The sequence below is a fragment of the Nicotiana attenuata genome, chromosome 6 (genome assembly GCF_001879085.1).
Source record: "Nicotiana attenuata strain UT chromosome 6, NIATTr2, whole genome shotgun sequence".
NCBI classification, from domain to species: domain Eukaryota; kingdom Viridiplantae; phylum Streptophyta; class Magnoliopsida; order Solanales; family Solanaceae; genus Nicotiana; species Nicotiana attenuata.
The window spans coordinates 83,942,808-83,970,261 of record NC_031994.1 but is presented as its reverse complement, the minus strand read 5'-3'; the positions used below and the strand labels follow the sequence as shown (position 1 = coordinate 83,970,261).

At 35.9% G+C, this 27,454-nt stretch overlaps 1 protein-coding gene across 3 annotated transcripts in view; it reads left to right on the top strand.

The window, feature by feature from the left end:
- LOC109227343 (DNA polymerase I) overlaps positions 104 to 27,454 on the top strand; it is a 58,008-nt gene continuing 30,657 nt past the window's right edge. Inside the window, exons 1-9 of one of the 3 annotated variants that reach the window (XM_019392468.1) lie at positions 104 to 302; positions 602 to 804; positions 898 to 1,078; positions 2,977 to 3,056; positions 3,433 to 3,471; positions 13,681 to 13,699; positions 16,307 to 16,360; positions 17,273 to 17,400; positions 17,479 to 17,547. In XM_019392468.1, coding sequence (XP_019248013.1) covers positions 649 to 804; positions 898 to 1,078; positions 2,977 to 3,056; positions 3,433 to 3,471; positions 13,681 to 13,699; positions 16,307 to 16,360; positions 17,273 to 17,400; positions 17,479 to 17,547 — 726 coding nt within the window. In that variant the 5' untranslated portion in view covers positions 104 to 302; positions 602 to 648. The remainder of the gene's footprint in view (positions 303 to 601; positions 805 to 897; positions 1,079 to 2,976; positions 3,057 to 3,432; positions 3,472 to 13,680; positions 13,700 to 16,306; positions 16,361 to 17,272; positions 17,401 to 17,478; positions 17,548 to 27,454) is intronic. The other 2 variants (XM_019392467.1, XM_019392469.1) reach the window with 2 other exon arrangements.

Here is a 27,454-nt window from a genome sequence, read left to right as displayed (position 1 = left end):
ATATAGTACAAAAAACACGAGAAATACTTTTTTTTCCGTATGAGCCTATAATAAGAACAAACCTTAATTGAAGTGGCAAAATAAAAAATAGTGGCAACTTTGAGGCGCCGCTTGTGTATTTGCCTATTTGGCTAATATTTACTAGTAATAGATACCAAAAATGTTCACTAGTACGTATTATTTTTGAACTTACCCTGAACATAAGGACCATTTTTCTCGGAAGGAAGAAGAAAGAGACCTTGTTCGCGGTCTGTAATCCAAATGGCTCTGCTCTTGTAAAGCAGATATCCCAGGTGAAAAAGGTGAGATTAAATTCCTTTGAAAGTTCAATTGCTCCTGCTGGATATATTACTCTGTTTTTTCTTCATTACTGTGGTGGATTTACAAATAATTCATTTGCTATTTTCAAATGGGTCCAAACCTAAATTTTTCTACTTCATCAGTACGCAGAAAATTTTATTGAACTTTATAGTTGTGATTGTACAGCATATATAGTTGTCAATTAGTATGCACTCACTAGCTGATATAGTGTGAAACGTTTTGAATATTTGTAAATGTTATCTTCGAAACTTTTAACTTATTAATTTCTGGATTTTCACAGCATTTTGTTGAAGTTGAAGTGTAATAAGGGAGCAAGTTTCAGAGCACATGGCATGTCATCAACTGTCACATTGTTTGAGGACTCTCTTTCACTTAGGGAGTAAAAATATATGGGTTGCTCTGTCGCCTAGTGGCAATTTCACTTCTTCCCGTTTCAGAAAGTTACATCCCATTTGTTCTTTATCGACATCTCCTCTTAATAGGGTAATTAGAAAAAGCTTCCATTAGTCTTTATCTTCAGTCCCTTGTACTTTTCAACATTAAAGCACTAATTGGCTATTAATTATAATTTGTCAGGGTTACTGCAGAGCCGTTTCTTCTGCTAATAATGTTGAATCAGAGCAAGTGTTACATAGAAATGTGCCTTTTGATTTTCCCCATACTCAAATTAAGTCGCCCAATCTTGATACTTCGAATGGCAGAGTCATGCTCATTGACGGAACCTCAATAATTTACCGAGCTTATTACCGGCTGCTTGGTATGTTTTTTCTCTGTATCATTGATTGTCGTATTCATCCTACTTTGGATATTGATTGTGGGTATTTGTGATGTATTAGATCTAAAAGCATCAACTGTATATAACCAATAAAATCTGCTTTTGCTTTGCATTTCTTTCTTGATAACCATAATTTCCAATAATGGAGAAATTGTTATACAATATTTAAACACTTTCAGTATATTGAAGTAGATTTTAGGTCTTATAGAACTACAAATTTGAAAGTTTCTTAATCAATAGTGGAGCAACATTTACCTGCTCAGGCTCCCAGTTTTTTTGACGGTCCCAAATACTCTCCGTAGGAGCCTCTACCTTCACATTAGTTATTATTTTGTGAAAAAAGTCTTTGTCATGGTGAAACTTGTTTTCTTCGTGTTGCAACTTGCATAGAAATACTTTTTTTTTTGTTAACCGGTTATTTGGAGAAGAGGGAAACAAAGAGAAAGGAAGGAACACGAGAGAGAAATAAAAATGAAGAAAGAAGTGAAGAAGATCATTTTCTGTCCTATGTCTGATGTGAGAGGATATAAAGAAATAAATGGAACAGAGGTTGAAACATCAGCCTATTTACTTTAATCACTAAGCAGGTGGGTCAAGAGAAAAGGAATTTTACACTTATTTTATCAAACTGAAAAAGGAAAAGAATCCTTTTTATATATAAAAAGTTCCTTTTCCTTTGTTTTCTCTTTCCTTTTTTCTGGACAAGGTATTTGTTGGGTATAGGAAGAACAAAAACCTTTGGTTATATATGGAGGATTGTATGGGATCAAAGGCCCAAACCAAGAAAAGCAAAAGCGTTAGCAAGAGGCCTTTTTGTTTTTGGGTGGATAAGAGAAACAAGATTTCTTAAGTATGGTACTGTCATTTTGAGTTATCAATCACTTTCTTTTTTATGTGCCTTTATCAGAATTTGCTTCTTTAATTGCTTTTTATTTTGTACTGAGGTCTCTACTTGAGGTTTGGGTTTGTTTGTGCTTGGTATTTGGTAGAACACAAGAGAGAGCTCACAGGCATATCATGGAGGAATTTGCTCTTCTTTCTTATGACTTTAGAATTAAATCTTGAGGTGATGGTGCATTGCTTAAAGCTTAATATCAATTATTTCACATATTGATATAACATTGGTGTAAAGCATTGCTCTAAGGCCAGAATCTCAAAAAATAGGTTGACGGAAAGTTAATATTCTTAAATGCAAGTTGTCAACATGAAGTATGTTATCATAATTAATAGACCTATGAAGTGCTAATTTGTCGTTTCCCTCTTCGTCCTATTCTAACCTTCATTTCTCATTCCGTATCATCTTTTTTCTTTTTTCTATTTGCGGGGGACTGTAATAACGTGATCCAAATTCTATTAGCTGATGAGGCTTTCTGCAAAATGATTTAAAGATGACAATTTAACATCTTTAGAATGTACTTACTCACAGTCCAACTTCATCTATTATGTTGAATTTCTTTTTAAGCCATATCCGATTTGCTAGATGGCATAAGTTGAAGGCTTTTTTGTGCTTGACTGCCAGACTGACTTACAACGCCGGAAGTTTCTTCTACTTGGTTTATGTTGATACAGTTTTTACAGTAATTTACCCTTTCCTAAGACATCAATGAGTATGCATATTTTGCTTCTGATACATAGCTAAGCTTCTTGAATTGGAAAACTGAAAGAAGCAAATTATAGATCACTTTGACAAGGGAGGAGTAAAGTTAGTGCGAATTAGAATTTTGTGTTATTTCACTTGCTAACTTGATAATGCTGGACCTTTTATCATGAGCTTATTGGAATATAGATAATTCCATTAGATATGAACATGTGTTCTTCCTCTCCATGTCTGGTGAAATCTTCTACATTTAGTGATAATTGTTTCTTTATGTTTTGAGCAGCTAAACTGCACCACGGTCATCTTTCACACGCTGATGGCAATGGAGATTGGGTACTGACTATATTTACAGCATTGTCACTTGTAAGTCTTTGCTCCTTTAGCTTCCTGATGTTTCTTGTGATATTTTAACATGGGCAAAGTTAGGCAATTTCGTATCTACATTGCGCAATTACCCTTTAAACCTTAGACGCCTTTGTAAATGAAGATGTTTTCCGTCTTAAGGAACTCCTCCATGCTTGTTTAATACCAGGGTGAACTTTCATAAAACAATGTAGTGAATCCAGAAATTAAGAATTCCCAGAAAACTTTAAATTGCTTATTTTAACTCAAGCAACTTGCTAATTTAGCTCTCCTGTAGTTGCTTGAATTAGTTTGGATCTACTGTATAGATCTACAGCAGTCGTCTTCTTTTATTTGTAGTTCATATATTGATCTAGCCAACATGCTTATATTGCAGATTATTGACGTTCTGGAGTTTCTTCCTTCACACGTAGTGGTAAGCACCTTTTCTTCTCTGTTTATATTAATGTCAAAATATTCTTCAGTATTAGCCAATAGGATTTTTGTTGTCATCTTTACTTCTTTATCGTTCCTTGATGTACTTTCAAGGTTTTGCACCTCTCAAGTACAAAGAAATGAGAAAAACAAAGGCACCCCGCTAAAATTTTCACAAAACTAACGAAAGCGTTCTTCAAACTCACGTTAGAAGAATGTAAGATGAAAGGAAGAATTCTAGTAAGGATGGGATACCATTATACCAGCTAACAATCCTAGTTTGACTAGAACTATGAATATAATCCTACTAAAATAAGAATTAAATTACTAGGACAAGAAATCAGAAATCCTAATCTTCAAGGAAAAGAAATCTTAATCTTGGATGGATTCTTGGACTTCTTGGATTTCTTGAATTCCTAGCCTTCTTGATCTTGCATCATTCTCCCCTGGTTGAGAAAGACTCGTCCTCGAGTTTAACAGCTTCCATAAATGGCGTAAGATTTGCTATAATAAACCCAATGCTCACCAGGTTTCAAGTTACACTTCGCTAGCTTATAATAGAGCTTCTTCACGTTGTAAGAAAACTTAGCATGTGGTCGAACTAAAACCCACTTTCTAAGTTTCAACTTTCTACCATGCCTTCTCCATGTAATCTTTCTATATTGACTATCAAACTTCAACTAACGATATGAAGTTATTGGTGTTAGAACTTCATGAAACTTAGCCAACTCCATGTATAACTTTGAATTACGCAGGGAGATCAGCGCTCTTATTGGGAATGCATCAATTGCATCGCTTGTACACCAATAGTCTAAAGCAATCTCCTAGATCTTGGTTGGACAAATTTGCTCAGTTTGTCAAGGGCTTAGGATATTTTCAAAGACAAGCAAATCACACAATGTTCATTCGACATTCAATACAAGGAAAAATAACAATCCTTATAGTGTATATTGATGACATCATACTTTACGTTGAGATGACTCAACTGAAATGAAGAACCTAAAGGATTAATTAGCATCAAAACTTGAAGTCAAAGACTTGGGACATTTGAGGTATTTTCTTGGCATGGCGATGGCTGGATCAAAGGAAGGAATAATGGTGTCTCAAAGAAAATATGTATTGGATTTGTTAAAAGAAACAGGAATGAGATTGTGCCACCCGTAGAAACTCCTCTTGATCCAAATGTAAAGTTCGGGAATAAAGAAGGAGATTCGATTAACAAAGGCCAATATCAGAGATTGGTAGGGAAGATAATCTACCTATCAGACTCGTCTTGATATAGCTTTTGCAGTAAGCTTAGTCTGTCAGTTTATGCATTCTCCCCGAAAAGAGCATCAAGAGGCTGTCTACCGAATTTTGTGATATTTTGAAAGGCTCACCGAGAAAAAGATTGTTATACAAAAATAGTGATAAAAGGAGCGTTTGAGGAATATAGTGGATGTAGATTGGCAGGGTCCTCTACTGATAGAAGGTCTACTTCTTGGTATTGTACATTTATTTGGGGAAATCTCGTGACATGGAGAAGTAAAAAGCAAAGTGTTGTGGCATGAAGCAGTGCAGAAGCGGAGTATAGATCCATGGCTCTTGGAGTTTGTGAAATGATTTGGCTTAAGAAATGATAAAGGAACTACGAAGACCTATGACTCTACTGATAAAGCTGTACTGCGACAATAAAGTTGCCATAAGTATAACCTATAATCTAGTTCAACATAATAGAAAAAAGCATAATGAGGTAGATAGACATTTCATCAAGGAAGTGTGTGCTTACTATTTGTGCCAACACACAACATGTATTTCTACTAAGGGGTTATTTAACCTGAGATTTGAAGGTGTTGTGAGCAAGTTAGGCATGTTGGATATCTATGTACCAATTTGAGGGGGAGTGTTGATTTGTATTATCTAATTATGATCATATGAGGTCATATCGAATCAGATGGTTAGGAAAGTTTCAGATTCTTAGGGATTATATTTGGATTAGAGTTATCCCTTAATTCTGGACTATCTAGAATGAAGGGATTATTTTTCTTTTGATTGCTTGGCTATTTCCTATAAATTATAAACTCTGTGAATGAATAAAATATACTATTCCAGTGGATGCCCGACCATGTTGAGAGTTCTTGGTCTCTTTTCCCACATTTCTCCTCGTAACAGGCTGCTCTTTAGTATGTTCAACGTTCTCTTTGTTAATCAGATACGCTTTGATTTTGTATGTTCAGAATTCAGGTCCTTATTATCTACAATATTTTTTGTTCCTTATTTTTCCTATATCACATATCCATTCCTTATTTTTCCTAGATTACTGTCACCCACATTTACCTCACCTGTGTTTATCAGGTAAATTAGATCTCTTTGGTTTTGACTCATTCCTTCGTCACTGCAAAAAGAATCTTCTTTTACAAATTTCTCCCTTGCAGACGAGTGGCAAAAGAAAAGGTTGGGCTTCAAAAATGTAATATCTATAGTAACCTCAATCTTTTTTTGTTTTTAGATCATGACAGATGACACTATACCCTTTCTAACTTTGGGCATGTCTTACAAAATTACTTTCTTGCACGTGGTTCTAGTTTGCTCTAGTATGATCATGGTTGTGAACAAAACTATTATACCCGAACACTTTTAATGGCCAATCAGTAGTTAGCCTAGATGTAGTAAATTTCTCTTTGAAGGGAGTTATAAAACTAAGAACCTTAGATTGCATCCTATTTATTAAATAGGCGGCAGTTAGAAGAGCTTCTCCCGATAAATATTAAGGCTCCAGTTCCACTAAATACCTACTTTTTTCCCTCTCGAAAAACCTATTTTTTTTGGGGGGGGGGGGGGGGGTAAGGGTCACGATAAGAATTTTGATGAATTATTCCCTTATTCTTAAAAAATTCCGTACTGCTCGTTGAAAAACTCTTAGCCACCATGATTCTTAATAATTTGGATTTCCTATTGAAGTTTCAATCATAGCATAAAAAACCTCGACCACCTTTTTTACCTTTCACTAGCTAAACCCAGCTAAGCCTAGTGATCACATCAGTATATTCACAAACCATCCTTTTCCATAAATTGTTAAAACCCTAGACGGTCATCAAACATCACTATGGATTAGCTTAAATAGTTTTGAGGCATGATATTGATGAGCGGAAAAAAACGTTGATGTTTTGCCATTTCACAAAAGTCACACTGAAAAATAGAAAGGCTTTTGTTCGTGAACTATTGAGGTAACAAATGCTTTAGATAATAAAGCCAGGATGACCAAGCCTACAATGCCAAAACATAAACTTACTCTCAGTAAAAACAAAGTTCAAACAAATAGATTTATTGTTTACTGAATTGTTGTTATCCTCAAGAAAATAAAGACCACCTGATTGCCTAGCATTGCAATCATCCTCTTCAAGACCTTGCTCTGAACTTCACCACAAAATGAGTCAAATATTGCACGATAATTGAGTGATTGGGTTAATTTTATAACTGATACTAAACTGACACAAGATGGCAAGTCAACGTCGGGCATTAAGGACATCAAAGTGGGTCAAGGAAGGAGTCAGTTTGATAGTTCCTTTTCCCGGTAATTGTTGAAAATGATCTATGAGCTATTCGAATTGAAAAAGATCTATGAGCAGTCCGAATTTTCTTGTCCCTGCACAAAGCAAGTAGAGAAAAAAATGAAAAATTTCTGTCATATGTTACTAGCTCGGTAGCTCCTGAATCGAGATTTAGGAGCTTACACCATTGGAGTGAGTACTTAGAAAAAATAAAGGGTACAATACCCCGTTTGGGCAAAAGAATAAGAGGGATTGGAAGGACTTTATTTACGGATTTAGAGTTGATTCTCAAGAAGCTTGTGCAAGAGCTTTAGTTGCTCTTCAGTGAACGGAGCCACTTTTGAAGACGACTCTTTCCCAAGCTCTTTGCTGGTTGTTTGGAATACTTGGCTGCCTTGATTGTCAACCCTTTTATTTCTTCCGGTTTGGAGGTTCCCCGTATATTTTTTTCCAACATGTTTCGCGGGTGTGCTAGTGCGTTTTACAAAAATCACACTAGGGTTTCTTCTTCTTGTCATCATCTCCGTTTTGCAGCTACAAGTGTGGAAGAATCTATTCTTTTTGGATCCGGATTAGGATCTGATTTCAACCTAATGTTGCTCCTATTTCTTCTCTTCTTATTTTTGAGAAAGTTTCATGCAAAAAAGGCAAGGTTTTTTCCCAAGGATTTGAGATCTTCATCAAATTCTCTGTTTAGTCCCGCTAGGAATAGATACAACAACAACAACAATAAAAAATCCAATATAATCCCACAAGTGGGGTCTGGGGAGGGTAGTGTGTACGAAAATCTTACCCCTACCTTGAAGGTACAGAGGATGTTTCCGATAGACCCTCGATTCAAGGAAAGATGCAAAGAAAGCATTAGCAACAAGCAGAATAACAACAAGATAATAAGAAAATGAAACGAAAGGAACGACATGCAGTAATAGATATCTAACAATAACAGAATACAAGACTAACACTAATACTACTGGTATGGGAAAGAAACACTCTCGACTACCTACTAGCATTCTACCTTAATTCTCGTCCTCCATATCTTCCTATCAAGGATCATGTCTTCGGTAAGCTGAAGCAACACCATATCCTGCCTAATCACCTTTCCACAATACTTCTTTGGCCCACCTCTACTTCTCCTTAGACTCACCAAGGACAACCTCTCATACTTCCTTACTGGGATATCTGTGCTTCTCCTCTTCACATGCCCAAATCATCCAAGCCTCGCTTCACACATTTTGTCCTCCACCGAAGCCACTCCGATCCTGACCCAAATATCTTCATTCCTAATCTTATCAGTCCTGATATGCCTGCACATCCATCTTAACATCTTCATTTCTGCTACTCTCATCTTCTGGACTTAAGAGTTCTTAACTGGCCAACACTCTGCCCTATCAACATAGTCGGTCTAATAACCATTTTGTAAAGCTTACCTTTAAGTTTAGGTAAGTTCTAAAGATAAGTTCTCTCATTTTCTTCCTTTTTCATTCCTCTCACACTATCCGTAGGACACTCCCACTCATCATTGTAGCATTGATTTAACTCTTGCGAAAATGAAACAATTTCATTGTAATAGATGGTCACCTGTCTTTCTCCCTACTTAGCTTTCCAAAGCTTAGGGTGTGTTTGGTATGAAGGAAAACATTTTCTGGAAAATGTTTTCCAATTTTCCCATGTTTGGTTGGCTTAAATGTTTTGGAAAACATTTTCCTTATCAATTCATTTTTCCTCCAATTGGAGGAAAATGTTTTCCTTATCAAAAGAAGGGAAAACATTTTCCAAAGCTCCTTCTCAACCTTTCTCACCCTCACCAACCCACCCCACCCCCTTTCCAAAAAAAGGTTTTTTTTTAAATTTCAGTTTTTCCGTTACCATCCACCCTACTACCCCTCCATCCCCCCACCCCCCGCTAAAAAAATATTTTTTTTACCTTAAATTTTTTTTTTTCCAATTTCAAATTTCTGTTTTTTCATTTTTTCTGCACACCACCCCCCATCCCCCACGGCACAATTTTTTTTTTACTTTTTTTTTTGTAATTTAAATTTTTGTCTTTTTTCGTTTTACTGCCCCCCCCCCCCCCGAAAAAAATTTAAAATATATTTTTTAGTTTTTAATTTTATTATTTATCGATTTAAAGGCTCAAAATTTTACAAGTTCCAAAATTATGAGTTAAGATTTTTATGTGTTTGGAAGTTTACGGGTTTAGAAATTATAAAGTTTACGGGTTCGAAAATACGGGGTTTTGCGTTAAAAAAGTAAAGCATCACATTAGTTCCTTTAGATTGTGTCAATTTTTAGAGACTTCGGGAAGGGGTGGGGGAGGGAGGAGGTGGGAGGGGGAGGGGGAGGGGTGAGGAGAGTTGCATAAAAAATATTTTCCTAAAAAAAACTATTTTCTACTCTTTAACCAAACAATAGAAAATATTTTTCGGAAAATGTTTTCCACTTACCAACCAAACAAGAGAAAATAAGTGATAAAACCACTCATTTTCCATGAAAACATTTTCATGGAAAACATTTTCCATGGAAAACATTTTCCTTCGTACCAAACACACCCTTAATTTTTAATTCAAAACTTGAAAAGCATTTTCTACATCAAAGTAGGTTTCTTTAACAACTTCCCATACATCCATTGTAGTGGGCAAAACTAAGTATGGTTTGCTTATTGTTTGTTCCATAGAGTTTAGAAGCCACGCAATCACCAATTAGTTCTTGAACCTTCGGGCATTCATCATTGGATATCCAGCTTCAGGTTTCCTGACTTTCACCGGTCAAGTGCCCAAGTTTTCCTTGTCCATCAATCGCTAATCAAACATATTGTGTCCACTCTAGATAACTTTTTCCATTCAACTTATGGGATGTTAGTTGAGAGGATAAATGAGATGGATAAATGATAAGAATATCTGCTTTGATTCATGGTAGTCTCAGCTGGGATTGCACTAACAGAACTATCAACTTATGTTGTTGCCACGGGGATTCTTTGCCCAGTAAAGGCTGTTTTAATGATCTGATGAAGAAACAACTATTGCTCTAATACCATGAAAGTTTTGGTATTGGAATAGTATGTTTTATTTATTCAAACAACATACAATTTATAGGAAAAAAGATCAATAAAAAGAAAAATAATCCATTAATTCTAGATAGTCTAGAATTAAGAGATAATTCTAATCTCAATATAATCGCTAAGAGTTCAAAAATTTCTTAACTCTTCTGATCTTTCTCATATGGTCATTAATCCGATAATACGAATCAACTCTATCAGAAACTTCTCTAACTTATCTTATCTGATATGATCCCACTTCATCATAATTAGATACTCCCTTTGTCCCAATTATGTGGCACACTATTTTTTTTAGTTAGTCTCAAGAAATGATAAGTCTCTATATTTACTTATTTAGTAATAATTTCACTTTAAACTTCCTATTTTACCCTTAATGTGATGATTTATAGCCACATAAATTTCTGTATTATGATTCGAAACCATAAGTTTCAAAAGTCTTTCTTTTATTCTTAAATTTTGTGCCCAATCAAACACAATAACATAAATTGGAATGGACGGAGTAATACAAATCAACACAAGAACTTTAAAATCTTTCCAAAAGGTGTTTAATATATGAGAAACAATATTCTAGTCTTTGGCGGGAAGACGCTAGGAAATGCTTGTTGCATATCTACATCCCACTTAGTTATACTTGTATGCTATGTTTGAGTTGATAGTGATTGTGGAGGAAGTCCGAGTAACTAGTATCTTCACTAGTATTAGTTGCAGAATTTGAGTAAATGAGCTAAGGCATATCTATAATTTTGTATTGGCAATAATCTATATTTATTTCGTAAAATTTTGATTGACTTATCAAAAGAAAAAAAGAATGTCGAGATTTTTCTGGTGATGCTTTTTGCTAATTTGAATCGTCAAACTCCATCTCTTAATGAACATCCTTCTCGGTGGTAGTTGGTGTAGACTTAGTTAAATACTAGATGTAGCAGCCCACGCAAAGCATATTTTGCATGGGCCCAAGCCAGACTTACATTCAAATGCAGGAACTCAAGGAGCCTTTTGGAAAAATAGTTTCCATAATACCTCATTACGTCATACATACAAGCTTAGTAGATGGTCAAGACCAGGCACAACTTAAATGCATATTTTATCCCTAATAGGCATGGTATAAATATGAACCTTTCTCCATCCTTGATGTTGTCCTGATCGGCAACTGAGAATAAGCACACGCAACTCTACACAAATCAAGCTTTGTCACGAGCTTTGCAAATTACTTGATAATAGAAAAGGGAAAGAATGGCTGGAATCTATTTTAATGAAGTTGAAGCAAAATCAAATACGAGATGCTCATAGACCGCCCTGTGACATTGTGCATTGGTGTGTCCCGGTTCTCTATATCAAATGACGACGGAGGAAATAGCAAACAAGAGAAATCCTAAAAAGAAAAAAGGAAATAGAGGAAGAAGATATAGAATGATAAGGATCTTGATACCAAATTTGATAGAATTAGGCTACAATTAGTTTATAACACTAATTACATCCTAATTACGTAATAATTGACCCAAAGATATTAAAGATAAGAGAAGAAGATTGCCAAAGAAGATCTACACCTTCAATGGCAATCCAAGGAGCTCTTCAAGAACTCAATAAGGTCTCCTAAGAGACTCACATAAACATATCATCCAAAAACTAAAAGTAAAAGACTCACCATTTGGCTAAGTAAGCTAATGGGCTAAGGCCCAAGTCCAAATACATAAAACAAGGAAAAGCCTAAACTAAGTAAAATGGGTTGTGTGGCAATGGGGCATGTATATGGACAATGTATGATCTCTCTCAAGTCTCTAATGTTGATCTAACGTGGTCAACCGTGATCAACCCTTGGTCAAACCCGCAATCAAAGACGGTCAACTCTTCGTAGAGCTCCCGGGTCTTTTCAAATAATGTATACTCATGATCTATTTATAGTCATCTCCCTTCCTTCAAAAAAGATTTGTTCCCAAATATTGACTTGTAATCAAAAGAACACAAGGTGTAAAGCCTCAGAACATTTCATAAGAATCATTTGACTACAAATTATTCTAGCCAACGTGACTTTGAACAAAAACTCTTTAACCATATTTGTTCCCATCATCATATAAAAACACTTGTGATAGAGCATCGAGGGTGTGGCCTAGTGGTTAATGAAGTGGATTGAGAACCATAGGTCTCAGGTTCAAATCTAGCGGAGACAAAAGTACTAGGTGATTTCTTCCCATCTGTCCAAGCCTTAGTGGATTAAGTTAACTGGTACCTGTTGCTGGTGGGAGGTAGCAGGTATCCCGTGAAATTAGCCACGATGTGCGCAAGTTGGCATGGACACTACGATTATCATAAAAAAATACACTTATGATAGATCCACACATCACCAATAAGGAATGACAAAGAGTCCTTTCACACCACTTAACACTTGTTTCATCCAGCAAAAGTAGTGACATGTGATTAATATATCAAGTATGTGGGGGAAAACAACTAAAATGATAGTAACGTTCAACTCAACCACAATCAAGTGTTCATTCCAGTGACTTCTTCAAGCATACACCACTTATCATGTAGCCAAGTATCATCAAAGATAATAAAGATCAAACTAACTTATCTCATTGTGATTCATCTTGATGTCGCTTTTCAAGTGAGTATTGTCCATCAGTTCCTATATTCTCCATGTGAAGCTCACGGGGATGCAGAAATCTGTATCCTTCGACATATAAAATTCTGTCCAGGAAAAGGTTTACTGTATGATGATCAAGGATTCATATGCAGTACTTCTTTTCTATTTTGTTTTTGGGATTTTTTTAAAATTTAGAAATTTGGGATGTCTTTATGATGTAATTAGGCCTTTGTAGATGTCGATTGACTATATTTACTGCCAAATGGATGCTTTAACCTTTAGCTGGAGACTTTTTAATGTTTGAAGGCGATGATATGAAAGAGAAAGGAAACATTTCCTACTTATCAAAAGAAAAAAAAAGGAACCATTTCCTTTATCACAGGGTAAACAATTATATTTTCCGGCATTTAATAGATTACTTATACAAATCACAAAATAAAAGAATGAATTTCAAATAATGGTATCATGGTAAAGCACAACCCAAAATATAAATGGACAGAATGATCTAGCTATACCATCATCGAGCCGAAAAGCGCAAGTACCATGTGAACTCGTGTTATGTATTACAAAACACTTCATTCTTCTCTCTTTTTTTGATGTTGGATTTGCATAAAGTGTCATATGTACCTCGTTTTTCAAAAACTTGCCAGCCTAGAAGCTTGCTAATCCTTTTTTTTGAACCCCCCCCCCCCCCAAAAAATCAGCAGCGTCACATACACCCCCTTAAGGGGCTTAGTGTCCTCGGTGAGGTTAGCGCCACATTGATACCATATTTGTCACAACCCAAGCTCATGACACATATTGTTCGAATTGGCCCAAAAGATCTCACGGGTTTGTCCCCTGGATTACGCCACATAATTTCTCTTTGGAGCTGAACTCAATTCTGTTAGATGGCCGATTCATAGTTTTTGTCGCTGGATGGGAGTCTCTTCATAATATCTTCTTCATTTGACTTCTTTTATGCAATTTCTTTGTTCATTTTCTTTTGCGCACTTAATGTGACATATAGTCTCATCCTCTTAACTTAAGTTGCATTCTTTGCAGGTTGTTTTTGATCATGACGGTAAGAGTTGTTATTGTATCATTTCTTTCTCTTTGACCATTCTCAGTTTTCGTCTCTGTCATTATGTCTTGAGCTTTTGGCAGAGTTTCTCTAATTGCATCGCCATCGTTTCATGCGTATTACTTTTTGATTAGACAGAGCCTATGCAGTTTTGGTGTATGTTTTTCCTTGCTTATCTCATGTTTATCGACACAATTCTCTGTTGTTATTGTACTTCTTAAAGCATTTGATATAGTTATAATCCTGAAATGTTATTTATGAAAAGCAGTATGTTATTCAGAATTTGTGACTTCAATTCAAATTTTCAGTCGTCATTCCTTATATCAGGATGAAGGAAAGAAGTGATTTTCCCTTTTAACTTGTTATTTTTATTTTTTGATATTGAGCTCATGTTGAAAGCAAAAGAAAAGCTCTTCCAGCTACTATTGGAATTATTGCCTCATTTTCCCTTTATTTTGCTTTCTTAAAACTTTCTTCACAAGGTTCATATGAATTGTGAGGACAAGTTAACACATTTTTTATGTCATCGCGGAAGGACCATGGTAAATTCATCTTTACTGTGTAGGTTGACAGTTTACTATCCAAGCTTCGCAAGCGCATTTGACCATTTAAGCTCTAAATAATTGTTGTATTTTTGTTATCTCTAGCTTTTTACCCAAAATTCGAAGTCAAACGAGAATGTTGTCCTCGTTTGCGTTGTGATCTAAGGCAATAAAATTTTGCTCTACAAAAGTGAGAGTGCTTTATTTGTAGATAAGATTTGAAATGACAAAAGAAAAGTGACTAGTTATCTACTCTGACAATCCAAACTGATAGGTATAGGTATTGCTGAGTCCTCCCTCTTCAATAGCCTGGTGTAAAGGACTTCGCCTAAAATAAGCCATTTCCTCTTCCTTTCCACTTTCTTAAATCCTGATCTAATTGTGTGATATTCTATATGTAGAGTACCTCCATCATTCTCTGTAGTTCCTCTACCACCCAGTTTTGTAAGTTTCTCCTGAATCTTAGGTATCCCATGCTGCACCTCTTGTTTTATTTTCCATATACCTGATTTATTGGTTACTCCCTCTAACTCGATATGCGAAACACCGAAGCGTAGGTGACGCTTAGGGAAACTAATTCACATACAATTCCACTTATGTAAGTGGCGCTGCCGCTGAACTCCTCCCATCCTTATATGATGCTCCCTCATTACCCAAGTCCATAAGTAAAGTGATGTTTTCAGTCCTTCAACCTCCTACATGTGTGCCATATTTTTCCGGTATTACTATCTCCAAAGTGCCTACTACTCAATCTCAATTCTCCATATCTAAGCCCTTAGCGGGGTAAAATAACAACATATCACATAAGTTCGAGTTTCTTTGAAAGAATTCTTAAAAAGAAGAAGAAAATTTTGAGATGTATAGAATGGACAATCCAACGTATAGAACATGTAAAGGACGTTCTTGAGGCGTACGAGGTGGACAACACAAAGTGTAAAGCAGGTACGAGGCAAGCCCATTTCTCGAGGTGTTAGTTCCATGAGACTCAAGTCCCCATGGCCACGTTGGTGCATTTAAATGCTACCTCACACCGGGGCAAATCAAGATATGAGTCCTAACTTTCTTTAAAACGCTGGAATACATATCTGATCGTGGATCATTACTGTCGCTGCAATAATATAAGTTGATAGCTCTTTTTGTTTGGATTTTGAGTCAACTAGCTTCCGTACTCACTTTTCTTTTTGAAAGAGATCAATGATACTAAAAAGATGTCTGATAATGATAGTAAGGTGCAATGACTTTCAGAATTTAGATACATAGTGCAACCTTGGAAAGTTTGGCTGGCAAGTAGCTGAACCTTACTTAGTGCAGACGATAAAGTGCAGATCTAAGTTGCTCAGACACGGGTGCGGATTTAGAGGTTGGATCCTTCGATATGTAATTCTAAGATTTTGGGGATATAGATCCTAGTACGGATTCGGGTGCGGGATCCGTCTAAAAGTAATTCAAAAAAATAAAACAATCTCTATAATACGAGAGATTTTGTGGAATACTTACGTATAGCTTGTAAAGTGTGGATTTCTTTTTTATTCTCAAGTTGAAGATAAGTAAAAGATTGATTTCCTGAAAAGAAAAAAAAAATGATTTCCTAGATAAGGTATGCTATTTTCTTTAAATTTACCCTAGTTTTGGTTCTGATTTCGGGAATCAAATTGTATCTTGTCTCAAATTTTTCCGTCCGTCGTGGTCAAAGTAACCAAATTGTTTGATCAGATCTGGTACGGATCCCATACCCACATCCATACTAGTGTCGTGTCGATACAGGTGTGGCACCTAAACTGCCGTGTGAGCAACTTAGGTGCAGATAGTGTGTATTATCTTTTTACTTATTTCTTGATAGTTATAATGGAACTTCTGTCTTAAACAGTTAAATATCTTCTTGTGATATATTTTTGTGAAATTCAGGTTTCTTTCTTGAGATTTTTTCTTGGACACCGGTTTTTTGATACAATTTTGCTAGCATAGCGTTGATCTACACATCATCAATAATTGATGAAAGTTTTTCAAAATAACTGGGACTAAGCGAGTTTCTCTTAATAATGTTTGTCAAATCAAATCCTTACAGGATTTCCCTTTGGTCATACATCTCTTTCAACCAAACAAAATTTGGTTGCAAAAGGTATGTTTCTCTATGTTTCTTCTTCTTTTGTCCTTTTCTGAAGCTTACTATGTTGAGAGCCAAGTGAGAGGGTTTCTTTGGTACTGATGGACGCTAGAGATTTTAGAGATTCCAACAGTATCTTATGTATGAGATAAAAACTTGTTACAAACCTATCCCAGTTGGACACTGTCCCTAAGTACGTAACATAAACTGCAATGCGGTATATCAATTTCTGAATCTTCGTGATGATTAATTCATGTCATATTCTTGTGCTGCACCATAATGTCAATTTTTTTTCTCTTAATAATTTGATGCTAGAGAAGATATGTTTGTTTCACTTTTCAATTTCTTTTTTTGTTCACTTCCTTTTGTTTTGGAAGGAGAGGGAAGATGTAAGCTCTTATTTGGAAGTGGCTTGGTTGAGCACTTACCTATTGTTAACAGTGACAGTTTTGATGTTAGTGTACAACTTAGGTATTCACGTTGGTAAAAGTTCTTTCCGGAAACGATAGGATAATTTATTCCAGTTCTGAAAATGAAGTTTGTTCTCAGGCAGGTTCTTTTATTTCTATGGTTTGCCAATTGATGTGATTTCAGATATACGAACTTCCTTGTTGCAAGATAATAGAAAGTGCATGGCTTATAAAGAGAAGAAATTTACATGTGCATGATAGTAATGGTAAATTTTCTAAAGAAAAGGGAAGTAGTAATTGTTGAATAGTACGTATAGGAGATATAACTTCCAAAAGTGCAAGTGTTGCTTTTAAATTATCAGTCTTTTCTTTTGTGGGATAAGGCCTTTAATAAATCACTATGATAACATTGCAGATCGCATTGATAATTTAGGTCTTACGTGTTAGCCAAAATTATTTGAAGCTTTATTCTCTTGTCAATAGTTCCATTTCTAATATTCTAGATTATTTTGCATAGGCCTGAATTTTCGTCACAATATGTACCCCTCTTACAAAAGCAATCGTCCTCCAACACCTGATACAATTGTTCAAGGACTTCAATTTTTGAAAGCTTCCCTTAAGGCCATGTCTGTCAAGGTGATTGAGGTGAGGTTCGTCGAGTACTGGGTCAAAGATCAATCCTCTAAGCTTGCAAGATGCTAGGTTCATTTGTTTCTTAAGCAGGTGCCAGGTGTTGAAGCTGATGATGTTATTGGAACCTTGGCTGTTAGGAGCGTTGATGCTGGATTCAAGGTAGATGAGGAATCTTTCTAAATTGCTAAGCGGGTACAAAATTACCTGACATAAAGCATTTCATACCCATACTTTTCTGCCTTCTCATCTTATGTCAACCGTAACTGCTAGAATCAAAGTTGAGCCACTTAAACAAAATAATAAAAATGAAAAATAAAAGTAAAAAACTGTATTGTAAGAAAAGAGTCTCGAGTCTACTTAGAGTGTCTCTGACTGGTGTTGTTGAAATATTATCTTGACCTCATCTTACAGTATTTTCATTTGCCTTCAACAGGCCTGTCTTCTCTTTGAAATGTTAGAAAGCAAAAGTTTCTTTTCTAAAGAAAACTGATGGAATCCAGAGGAAAAATGGATAGGAATATGGCTGTAGGTTGGGAGTGGAGCAGATGTGGGAACGTTTTCTGCCCATCCCCACCATTGCAAACCCTCCACCTGCAACCCCATCTTTACCATGGTGGCCTAGTCTCTTTGTGCACACGCCCATCCATAGGCATTTATTGCCTTCAACAGGCCCATCTTGATATAGAGAAGAAATCTAACTAGCACTTTGAGTTTGAGATAAAAGTAAAAATTGTAGTAGTGATCAGTAACGCTCTATTGATGACCAAAAACAAAATTTTGAAATATAACTTTAACATGGAAGACGTTTGTTAGGTGGCCACTTGTGTCACGTGCCACAAGCCAATACTTGTGGTTGAAGAAAGCACGAGAAATAGGACAGGTGGTCATCCGTAGCTGGAGTAGAATATCAGTGATTTTTGAAGGGTAGGCATGTGTTTGAATAACTGCATGAGGAAGCCTGTATCTTTTAGTTTGTCTACTGAAATTTGGGTTTCCATCTAATAATCAAATTTAACTCTTGGATGTATATATGCAATGAAGTTATTCTGGAGTATAATATAATCCAGGAAGAACCACACCCCAAAGCTTGCTATTAAGGTTGGAGAGCTCAGGGCTATATGTTGACCAGCTCAATTATAGGAGAAGAATCTGAGAATCAAATTTGTAATTATAGCTTGATTGTAGCATAGCTTGATTGTAGGAAGATTATATTGTTGAATATTCTCTCATTATTTTCATTTATTTACTTTCCTAGAATAGTCGTAGGACTTTTGTATAAAGGCATGTATCAGTAGGATGTAAAATACATTGAAATACAAAGAAGCCTTCTCTTCTTCTCGATTTCATCATAGTATCAGAGCCATTGCTGCCCTTTTTGAGGTGAGTTTTCTCCCTTACTTTCCTAGAATAGCCGTAGGACTTTATTTATAAAGGCATGTATCAGTAGGATGTAAAATACATTGAAATACAAAGAAGCCTTCTCTTCTTCTAGAATTCATCATAGTATCAGAGCCATTGCTGCCCTTTTCCTGGTGAGTTTTCTCCCTCTACAACACTAGGGTTCCATAGGTTGAGTTTTCTCCCTCTCTCTTATAGTTTTCTTGCTAAAGTTTCTGTCCGAAGCCTTTTTTTCACCCTCTGCTAGTTCTGTACAAAAACTGGTATCACTGGAAGGATTATACCTACTGTACGACCTACCCAAACTAGTTTTAGATTTTTCCGAACTCCAGAAGACAAGTCCGGCGTAACTAGTTAGCTCCAAGAGCCTTTTTTCCAGATTCTGAAGGTTGTTTTTGGGTTACCAGATTCTTCTGTTTAGAATTTATATTCTGAAATTTCTTTGTGTGCTTCAGATTGTTCAAAAATATGGGGGGCTCAAAAACAGTAGATAACAATAATTCTGTTTTACATGGTATTAGTATGGTAAAATTGGACGGTGCTGGTTCGTATCTTGCCTGGTCAAGGGCTTGTTTGTTGTTTATTAAATTTAGGAAAATGATTGGTTATATTGCTGGAGAAAAGAAAAAACCTGCTGTGACTGATGCTGCTTACCGTCAATGGGATTCTGATAATTCCCTTGTTATGACTTGGCTTTTGAATACTATGCACCTTCGAATTTCTAAACAAAATTTGGTGCTTGACACTATTGAAAAAGTTTGGAATTTAGCCAAGCGTACTTATTCTCGCAAGGGAAATGATTCCGAGATCTCTGAATTCGAAATAAAATTCATGCGACTAAGCAAGGCGAGTTGACTATCACTGAATATTCTTCCGAGTTAAGCGGGTTATGGCAGGAGATTGACTACTATCAGGATCTCCAAGGAAAGTGTACTGATGATGCAATTCTCTTTCAACGGTTTGTTGAAAAGGAAAGGGTCTATGGTTTTTTAGCCGGTTTGAACCAAGAATATGATCAGATCAGGTTTCAAGTTCTCGATAAAGATCCTTTTCCTTCTCTTCAGGATGCATACTCTTATGTTCAACAGGAAGAGAGCCGACGAAGGGTCATGCTTTATTCAGCACCAATGGAGAAGTCCGGGTTAGATGTGTCTCATGAACAACCAAAGGCGTTCACTTCTGATAAAGATCACCTATACTGTGATTACTGTGGAAAGCCAAGGCATACAAAGGAGACATGCTAGAAACTACATGGTAGACCAACTAGGGGCCGTGGAGGAAAACGTGTAGGTCCATCAGGGGTTGAGGCTAATATTGCAGAAAATGTGGAGACATCCAGAGTAACTACTTCTGGAGAATGCCTTTGGATGAAGTTCAGCATCTTCGCTGTCTCCTGAATAAACTTGACTCTTCTAATGTTGCCACTTCCAATTACGTTCAGTCAGGTTTTGCCTTTAATGCTCACCTTAATTCTTGGATTATTGATTCTGGTGCGAATAGACACATGACAGGCTCCTCTAAAGGCTTTAAAAGCTACTCTCTCAATTCTAAAGGGGATTATGTCAGAATAGCCAATGGCTCCCTAACTCCCGTCTCTGGAACAGGTTCTGTTGTTTGTACACATGATATTACATTATCATCTGAGTTTCCTGTTAACCTCCTGTTGTCTGTAGCGCCATTACCAAAAAACTAAACTATAGTGTCGAGTTCTTTCCTGATCATGTGTTTTTTAGGATCTCCAAACAAGGAAGATGATTGGCAGTGGTAGATTGCATGATGACTTATATTGGATTGATGGAACTCGATACTATAGTCAGGCCTTTTTTGGAGGAAATAAGGGTGTCAACCAAGAAATAATATAGTGGCATAGACGATTGGGGCACCCATCATTTTTAGCTTTAGAGAAGTTATATCCTAGTTTGTTTTCTAGAACTGAGTTTGAATCTTTGTTTTGTGATGCTTGTGAATTTGCCAAGCATACTAGAAACTCTTATCCTTTGAGTGATAATAAAAGTACAACTACTTTTTCGACTATTCATTCTGATGTGTGGGGTCCTACTCAAACAGTTTCTTTATCTGGTAGTAGATGGTTTGTTACTTTTATTGATTGTTGCACTAGAGTGACTTGGGTATATTTGTTAAAGGCAGTGTTGTAAATAGCGGTCGCCTCAGTGCTAATAGCGTGAGGCGATGTGATGCGAGCTGCCGGCGCCATTTTGCTCTGTTGCGTGGCGATTTCAGAAAGGCGAGCGCCTCTGCCTGTGTAGCGAGAGGCGTTGCGATGCGCGAGGCGATGTGTAACGGCGCTTTTTAAAAAAAAAAGAAAGAAAAGGCGACGACCAAACACCCATTAAAATACAAAATAGGGTTGGATTTTTCACTTCTTTCTCCTTCAACAACCATCAACGCCATTTATTTTTTCGATCAATAACTAAATATAGGGGTTGGATTTCATNTTGAGTTTTTAGTTATATGTATATGATATTTTATTTTTTGTATAAATTGTCGCTTCACATTAAAAAGGCGAGCGCTTCGCTGCTCGCCTCTCGCCTCAGTGAAGCAGGCCCTCGTCTCTATTTGTCGCCGCACGCTATCCAAGACACTGGTTAAAGGCCAAAAGTGAAGTTTTCTCTTGCTTTCAGTCATTTCATAAGATGATATGCACTCAGTTTGAGGCTAAGATAAAAATCTTGCGTACTGATAGCGGCACAGAATACATGGATAAAAATTTTGGTGCTTATTTGGAGTCTTATGGGATAATCCATCAAACTAGTTGTTCTTATACTAGTGCACAAAATAGGGTTGCAGAAAGGAAAAATAGGCATTTGTTAGAAGTGGCAAGATCTCTTATGTTTACCACGAATCTACCAAAACCTTACTGGGGGATGCCATTTTAGTAGCTACCTATCTCATCAATAGAATGCCACTAAAAACCCTCAATTTTCTAACTCCTCCGGAAGTATTAAAGGGTAAGAATGATTATACTGTTCCTCCGAAGGTATTTTGGTGTGTCTGCTTTGTTCACACTAGGAACTCTGGGAAACTTGATCCTAGAACCCTTAAGAGTGTCTTTATTGGGTATTCTCCAACACAGAAAGGGTACAAAAGCTATCATCCTCCCTCTAGGAGAATCTTTGTCAGCATGGATGTTACCTTTCGAGAATCTAAGCCCTATTTCAGTATTGCATCATCACCTCTTCAGGGGGAGAACTATAAAAGGGAATAGATGATTCTCTCGAGTTCTATTGTTGAAACCACTGCCAGTACCACAGGGGAAAGTAAAATGGAAGACAGAATACAGGGGGAGACTAATAGACGTTTGGATAGACCTGATTTGAAAACTTACTCAAGGAGAAATAGAATAGAAGAAGTCATCATGCAAACTCCCGAAGCTGAACCTTCTTCTACTAGTGAGTTACCTACATTTCCTAATGAGTTAGATGTACGTATTGCTCACCGAAAAGGAGTCGGATCTTGCACCACCAAACATCCTTTATCTAATTTTGTCTCCTATGATTCTATCTCCCTCCTATAGAGCCTATGCCTTGTCTATTTCTTCTGTGTCTATTCCCCAGAATTGGAGGGAAGCTTTTGCAGATCCTAAATAGCAGCAAGCTATGATTGAAGAAATGAAGGCCTTGTCAAAAAATGTAACTTGGGAACTTGTCACTTCACCACCAAACAAAAAGTTAGTTGGCTGCAAATGGGTCTTCACTGTGAAGCACAAAGCTGATGGCTCAATTGAAAGATTCACAGCAAGATTGGTGGCTAAGGGATTCACTCAGACTTATGGAGTGCATTATCAAGAGACATTTGCCCTTGTTGCCAAAATGAACTCTATCCAGTGTTTTTGAGAGCGAGAAGCGCAATAAAGCGACAGGGGCTCGCCTCGCTTCAAAAGCGAAGCACACGCTTCATTGAAGTGAAGCGCAATTTTTTAGAAAACATAATGTAAACATTGCAAAGACACAATATAAATAATCCAAAAATTCAATTCAAAAACTTTGGGACATTTTTAAATCCCTATTAATATAAGAAAATACATAATCAAATAAACTGAAAATACATATAAAATTAATCAAATAAACTGAAAATATAACATATATATATAATAATTAATTTTATAAACTGAAATACACATTAAAAAATTCAAATAAACTGAAAATATAACATATCATATATATATAATAATTAATTTTATAAACTGAAAATGCATATAAAATTAACCAAAATAATTGAAAAATAACATATATATAATAATTAATTTTATAAACTGAAAATGCATATAAAATTAACCAAATAAACTGAAAATATAACATATATATAATAATTAATTTTATAAACTGAAATACCCATTAAAAAATCAAATAAACTGAAAATATAACACATATATATAATAATAATTAATTTTATAAACTGAAAATACATATAAAATTAATCAAATAAACTGAAAATATAACATATATATAATAATTAATTTTATAAACTGAAATACCCATTAAAAAATCAAATAAACTGAAAATATAACACATATATATAATAATAATTAATTTTATAAACTGAAAATACATATAAAATTAATCAAATAAACTGAAAATATAACATATATATATATAAATTAATTTTATAAACTGAAGTACATATAAAATTAATCATATAAACTGAAAATATAACATAATATATAGTAATAATTAATTTTAGAAACTGAAACACACATTAAANAATGTTGCCGGCACATAAAACATTTGTTAACAATTGGCATACCTCTTCTGTTAAGGTTGTCCTGTGTTAAACAAGATTCATTAAGGGCTATCCAGCTGAAGCAAATGATCTTTGGGGGAAGGCTTGTCTTCCAGAAATACTTCCAAGGCTATCTATCAATGATTTCATTAGTTGAGCATAAATGAGAGTACCCTGCTTTAACTGAGTAGAGGCCATCCATCCACTTAATATTGTCAGCAATGTTGTGGTTGACTGGGTATCCCTCTAATTTAGCCAGGAGACTCAACAACTGTGGAATTTCCCAGTCTTGGAAGTCCCTTCTGAATTGGATTTGCCAGCAATTGTCTTGCCAATTCCGAGAGATAGAGGAATCTTGATCATTAGCTATCTGGTAGAGGTCTAAGAATTCATTCATTAGGACAGTCCCTTGTAACCATCCATCCTTCCAAAACCTGATGTTGATGCCATTTCCTAACTTGAAAGAGGTATTCGTAGAGAATTCATTCCAAAGTTTCCTGATAAATTTCCAAGGCCCTACTCCATATGGTCTTCTTGACAGATCGGTGCACCAGTGGCTTTGAGATCCATGAATTGCAGTTACCACCTATTTCCATAGCGTATTCCCTTCTTGACAATATCTCCATAGCCACTTCATAAGCATGCACTTGTTATGCATGTTGAGGTCCCTGATACCTAGTCCACCAAGTTGCTTTGGCATGGTAACTTTTGACCATTTGACTAAGTGAAGTTTGTAACCCTTGCTGCCTCCTTCCCAGAGAAAGGTTCTTCTGATTTTATCAAACTGCTTGACTACCTTGTTCGGAATTGGAATCAGAGACATGAGATAAGTAGGAATACTATCCAATACACTATCATAGAAGGATATTGTCTCTGCCAAGAGGCTAACTTTGTTTCAAACTTCTCAATCACATCACTCCAAACTTCAGTTGATTTAACTTTGGCACCAAGTGGCAGTGTTTTTGAGAGCGAGAAGCGCAATAAAGCGACAGGGGCTCGCCTCGCTTCAAAAGCGAAGCGCAAAGCGAAGCGCAAAGCGAAGCGCACGCTTCATTGAAGTGAAGCGCAATTTTTAAAAAACATAATGTAAACATTACAAAGACACAATATAAATAATCCAAAAATTCAATTCAAAAACTTTGGGACATTTTTAAATCCCTATTAATATAAGAAAATACATAATCAAATAAACTGATAATACATATAAAATTAATCAAATAAACTGAAAATATAACATATATATAATAATTAATTTTATAAACTGAAATACACATTAAAAAATTCAAATAAACTGAAAATATAACATATCATATATATATATATATATAATAATTAATTTTATAAACTGAAAATGCATATAAAATTAACCAAATAAACTGAAAATATAACATATATATAATAATTAATTTTATAAACTGAAATACCCATTAAAAAATCAAATAAACTGAAAATATAACACATATATATAATAATAATTAATTTTATAAACTGAAAATACGTATAAAATTAATCAAATAAACTGAAAATATAACATATATATATAATTAATTTTATAAACTGAAGTACATATAAAATTAATCAAATAAACTGAAAATATAACATAATATATAGTAATAATTAATTTTAGAAACTGAAACACACATTAAACAAATCAAATAAACTGAAAATAATATATATATATATATATATATAAAATAATTAATTTTATAAACTAAAATACATATTAAAATTAATAAAGAAGAATAAAAGGGGGGAAAAACCAACGCCTGCCCTAGCGCAGACACTGGTCGAGAAAAGCTGAAAAAGAGGAGAGAGAAGAAGANGCTGCTAACGCTCAATTTTTTGGCAAGACAAAGAAGGTCTTTTCACTTTGGGGTCTGTTTTGTATAACAAAAAGAAAGACCCAAACTTTTTTCTTTTTCAAAATGGCCCCTGTTAACAAAAGCGAGCGCTTCTGCGCTTCTCGCTTCTGGGTCGCTTCTCGCTTTTTTGGCTGAAGCGATCGCTTCTGCTGGTCGTGTCGCTTCAGTAAGGAAAAAGCGACAGCTTCTCGCTTCGCCTCGCTTCGCGCTTAAAGCGACGAAGCGCTCGCTTTTCAAAACACTGACTTTATCATAATCATTTTGTCTTGTGCAACTAATCTTGGTTGGGACTTACAACACTTTGGTGTGAAGAACGCATTTCTTCATGGAGACTTAGAAGAAGAGGTGTATGTGGAGATCCCACCTGGATTTGATACCAAACAAAGTCAAGGAAAAGTGTGTAGATTGAAGAAAGCCTTGTATGGACTAAAGCAATCTCTTAGAGCTTGGTTTGAAGATTCTGCAAAGCAATGATCTCCTTTGGCTACCAACAAAGCAACGTTGATCACACCCTCTTCATAATACATCAAAAGGGTAAACTCACTCTTCTCATAGTTTATGTTGATGACATAGTAATGGCAGGAGATGACAAAGAGGAGATGACCCGATTGAAGAAGTTGTTTGCACAGGAATTTGAAATCAAAGATCTAGGAAAATTGCAGAACTTCTTGGGAATTGGGGTTGCTAGATCAAAAAGAGGAATCTTTATTTCTCAAAGGAAGTATATTTTGGATCTCTTGAAAGAAACTGGTATGACAGGTTACAAACCGATAGAACCACCCATTAAAAGTAATCACAAGTTACAAAGCGGAACTGGAATGTCAGTTGATAAGGAAAGATATCAAAGACTGGTTGGAAGATTCATTTATCTCTCCCATACTAGACTAGACATAGTCTATTCAGTCAGCCTGGTGAGTCAGTTCATGCATGACCCCCGAGATCCTCATATTTTGCGATATTTGAAGTCTGCTCCTAGAAAAGGTCCGCTGTTCTCCAAACATAGTCACCTCCAGATAGAAGCCTTTACAGATGCGGATTGGGTTGGATCTCTAGATGACAGAAGATCTACATTCGGTTATTGTACATTCGTAGGAGGAAACTTAGTTACTTGGAGAAGCAAGAAGCAAAGTGTGGTCGCTAGATCAAGTGCAGAGGCAGAATACAAAGCTATGGCCCAGGGTGTGTGAACTAAGCTACTAGAGGAATTGAGATTGTCTGAAAAAGGGAAACTTCCCTTGTATTGTGGTAACAAGGCTGCCATTAGTATAGCTCATAATCCAGTCCAGCATGACCGAACAAAGCATGTTGAATTGATCGACACTTCATCAAAGAAAAAGTTACAAGTGGTGTCTTGAGTTTGTTCTATGTGTCATCTGAAAAGCTATAAAAGCATGTATCGGTAGGATGTAAAATATATTGAAATACAAAGAAGCCATCTCTTTTTCTCAATTTCATCACTATAGAAACTCCACATCAGCACATTGCCATACCAATGTGGGACTCAAGTCCCATACCGTGCAATGGACCATAATAAACCACCACGCTCCGCATCTGTCGTCCCCGACGGCTGTGCGCTAGACTTTTCTAGCCCCGAGCGAACACTGCAATATCGACGTTACCATCCATGGCGCGGAGGGCGGTGGGTGGCTCTGATACCATTGATACAACCCAGGGACAACCACACCCAAAAGCTAGCTATTAAGGTGGGAGAGCCCAAGGCTATATAAACCCCACATCAGCACATTGCAATACCGATGTGGGACTCAAGTCCCATACCTTGCAATTGACCATAACAGAGTAACATTAGATGATTTTACTTAGACGAATATTTATGACACTGAATCTGCTTATTTTCTTAGCTTTTTGATTAACTGTTGTTCAATTATCAAATCTTCTTGATCTCTCAGCATTGATGTGTCTTCATAATCTCTACTTTGATATGCTCGTTCGTTTACACAGCATACCCAAAATTTGTGCTGCAGAGTTTCATCCGCTTATCTGCAGTCCATTTCTTTGATTTTTGAGAACATCTAATGGTCAATTTTACTTACTAACACCCCCCCCCC